Raw genomic sequence first — 2,529 nt, 5'->3', positions numbered from 1 at the left:
CACACACACACACACACAGACACACAATTCAAAAGCAGGGTTTTTATGTTTTGTTTTGTTTTTAGATAACTACTGTGCACCAGGCCATCAAGTTAGACACCAAATTTGAAAATGATACATGCTTTCTATGCAAAAGTAATTCTCTTTCGCACTAAAAAAAAAAATGTACATTTAAAAATAGAAATAAAGTTTGAGTAGCTGGTGAGAAATTTCAAGGCTCTGGGCTTGGCTCTACACTAAAAAATAGAAAAATTGTAGGATTTTCCATTTGATCAGGCTCTTAGCACCACTGTATGTAGTTACCATGGTAATGAGCACATGGCTTTCTAGGAACGAAAAGTGAATTAACTGTCTACAACTAGACCTGCAACAGTACAGAAGTACACCAAATGTAATACAGAGGTACACAAAATATAATACAGAAGTCACAAAATGTAAGTACAGAAAACTTTAGCCAATGTCTCATAATTGCATTTCTATCATGACTTAAAAGTCATAGTTTTTCGTGGTGGAAATTGAAATGTTTTTAGAGAAAGCAAAAAGTCTAAACTTCATCACAGAAGCACTGTTTTATCCTGCAGATTTTCGCCGTTGCAGGTGTATTTATCAAGTTTTCAAGATTGATGAACTGCAATTCCTTAAACATTATCTAGAATAGAGAAATAGAACATTTATGGATAGTTTGCTTTACATATATACAATATATTATATATACACATTACATATTATTATATTACATAAACATTTTTATTTTCAAGCTGTTACCACAAATTTATTTACAAAATGACTGCAAGAAACATAACCACAATGAGTGGATTCCTCCTCATGGGGTTCTCTGATAACCATGAATTGCAGATCTTGCAAGCATTGCTCTTCTTGGTGACATACCTATTGGGCTCAGCAGGGAACTTCGTCATTATCACCATCACAACACTGGATGCACAGCTCCAGTCTCCAATGTATTACTTTCTGAAGCAACTTTCCATTTTGGACCTCTCATCCCTCTCTGTCACAATTCCCCAGTATGTTGACAGTTCCCTGGCACGAAGTGGTTACATTTCATATGGACAGTGCATGCTGCAGGTTTTTCTCTTTGTAGCTTTTGCCTGGGGAGAGCTGGGCACTCTCACAGTGATGTCTTATGACCGCTATGTGGCCATCTGCCTCCCACTGCACTATGAGGTCATAATGAGTCCCAGAAAGTGCACTTGGGCTGTTGCTGCTGTGTGGCTAAGTGGAGGTATCACAGGAACATTATACACAGCAAGTACACTCTCTATCAGATTCTGTGGGGACAAAATTATTCACCATTTCTTCTGTGATATCCCTCAATTGCTCAAGCTCTCCTGCTCTAATGATGACTTTGGAGTACTGAAAGTGTCTATTTTCATGGCTGTAATGGCCTTTATCTGCTTTGTGGGGATTGCCTTCTCCTATGGCCAGATATTCTCTACAGTTCTCAGGATGCCTTCTGCTGAAGGCAGATCTAAGGTCTTCTCCACCTGCCTGCCCCATCTCTTCGTTGTTTCATTTTTTCTCTCGACAGGCATTTGTGCCTATCTAAAGCCAACCTCAGACTCGCCAACTGCTTTAGACCTCCTGCTTTCTATCTTTTACACAGTACTACCCCCAACTCTCAATCCTGTTATCTATAGTCTGAGAAATGAGTCCTTGAAGGAAGCTGTAAAGAAGTTACTGTTAAGTGAAGAATTCATTGGGAAAAATTATGTTTGTTCTGTTTTTAGTGCCTGCTAACATTGGACACAAAGTGTGTTTTTAGTATATTGAACATGTTAGATATATAATGTTAAGAATAGCAAGATATTTTCTAGAAAATATATATTATAAACCTATTGCTTAGCAAGTTTTGATGTGATTCTTTGAACCATCTTTCATTAAATTTACTTACTCTTTTCATGTTAGTAAAAATATATGATTATAATCTAGTAGTATAGACCCAGTTCTTCCTACCTCTTCCAGTCCATTCCCACACAGGTACATATGTGATTTACCAACAATACTAACATGGGGTTTGCAAATATGTTTATGGGAATATCATAATAATAATGAGTATGAAGGATCATTAGAGTTACTGGTTACTCAGTTCACCAAAAGGGACATAATTATTTTATCACTTATTTCAAATTTCATGTGTCTTTCTATCTTTCCATATACAAAATTTTAAGGAATAGCATGAATAAGTATTTCATTTCTATGCATATCTATATAAAGTATTTACTATAGTTCTCTTGTGTGCAAAGTATTCAATGTAATTAATATACACATAAGCCTCAGTTATTTAATTTGTATCATTTACTATTATTTTTACTGACTAGTAAGTCATTTTTATAATAATCCAAGTAGTCAGGATGAAGAGGCCAGAAGATCTGTGCAACGCTTTTAGACCAGCCTGGTTTATATAGTAATGATCATAACTGCTAAAAAGTCCTAAAAACTTTCTTGCTCATTCTGAGGGTTAAAAGTCCCTGGCTTAGGATATTAACCCCTCTAGCCTAACAGAGGGGAAAT

The 2,529-nt window shown here is 36.0% G+C and overlaps 1 protein-coding gene across 1 annotated transcript; it reads left to right on the top strand.

Annotated features, from left to right (window-relative positions):
• The first annotated feature begins 783 nt into the window (after positions 1 to 783).
• Positions 784 to 1,755, top strand: LOC110283667 (olfactory receptor 14J1-like). The gene has a single exon (XM_021149084.1). It carries the CDS (start codon positions 784 to 786, stop codon positions 1,753 to 1,755), a length of 972 nt encoding a protein of 323 aa, XP_021004743.1.
• The last annotated feature ends 774 nt before the right edge of the window (positions 1,756 to 2,529 follow it).

Source organism: Mus caroli, chromosome 17, assembly GCF_900094665.2.
Source record: "Mus caroli chromosome 17, CAROLI_EIJ_v1.1, whole genome shotgun sequence".
Taxonomy (NCBI): Eukaryota; Metazoa; Chordata; class Mammalia; order Rodentia; family Muridae; genus Mus; species Mus caroli.
Note: the sequence above shows the minus strand (reverse complement) of the source record. Positions and strands in the feature narration are given on the sequence as shown.

Coding starts and splice junctions, on each gene's coding strand:
- LOC110283667 (XM_021149084.1), top strand. CDS start 784: ATGACTGCAAGAAACATAACCACAATGAGTGGATTCCTCCTCATGGGG.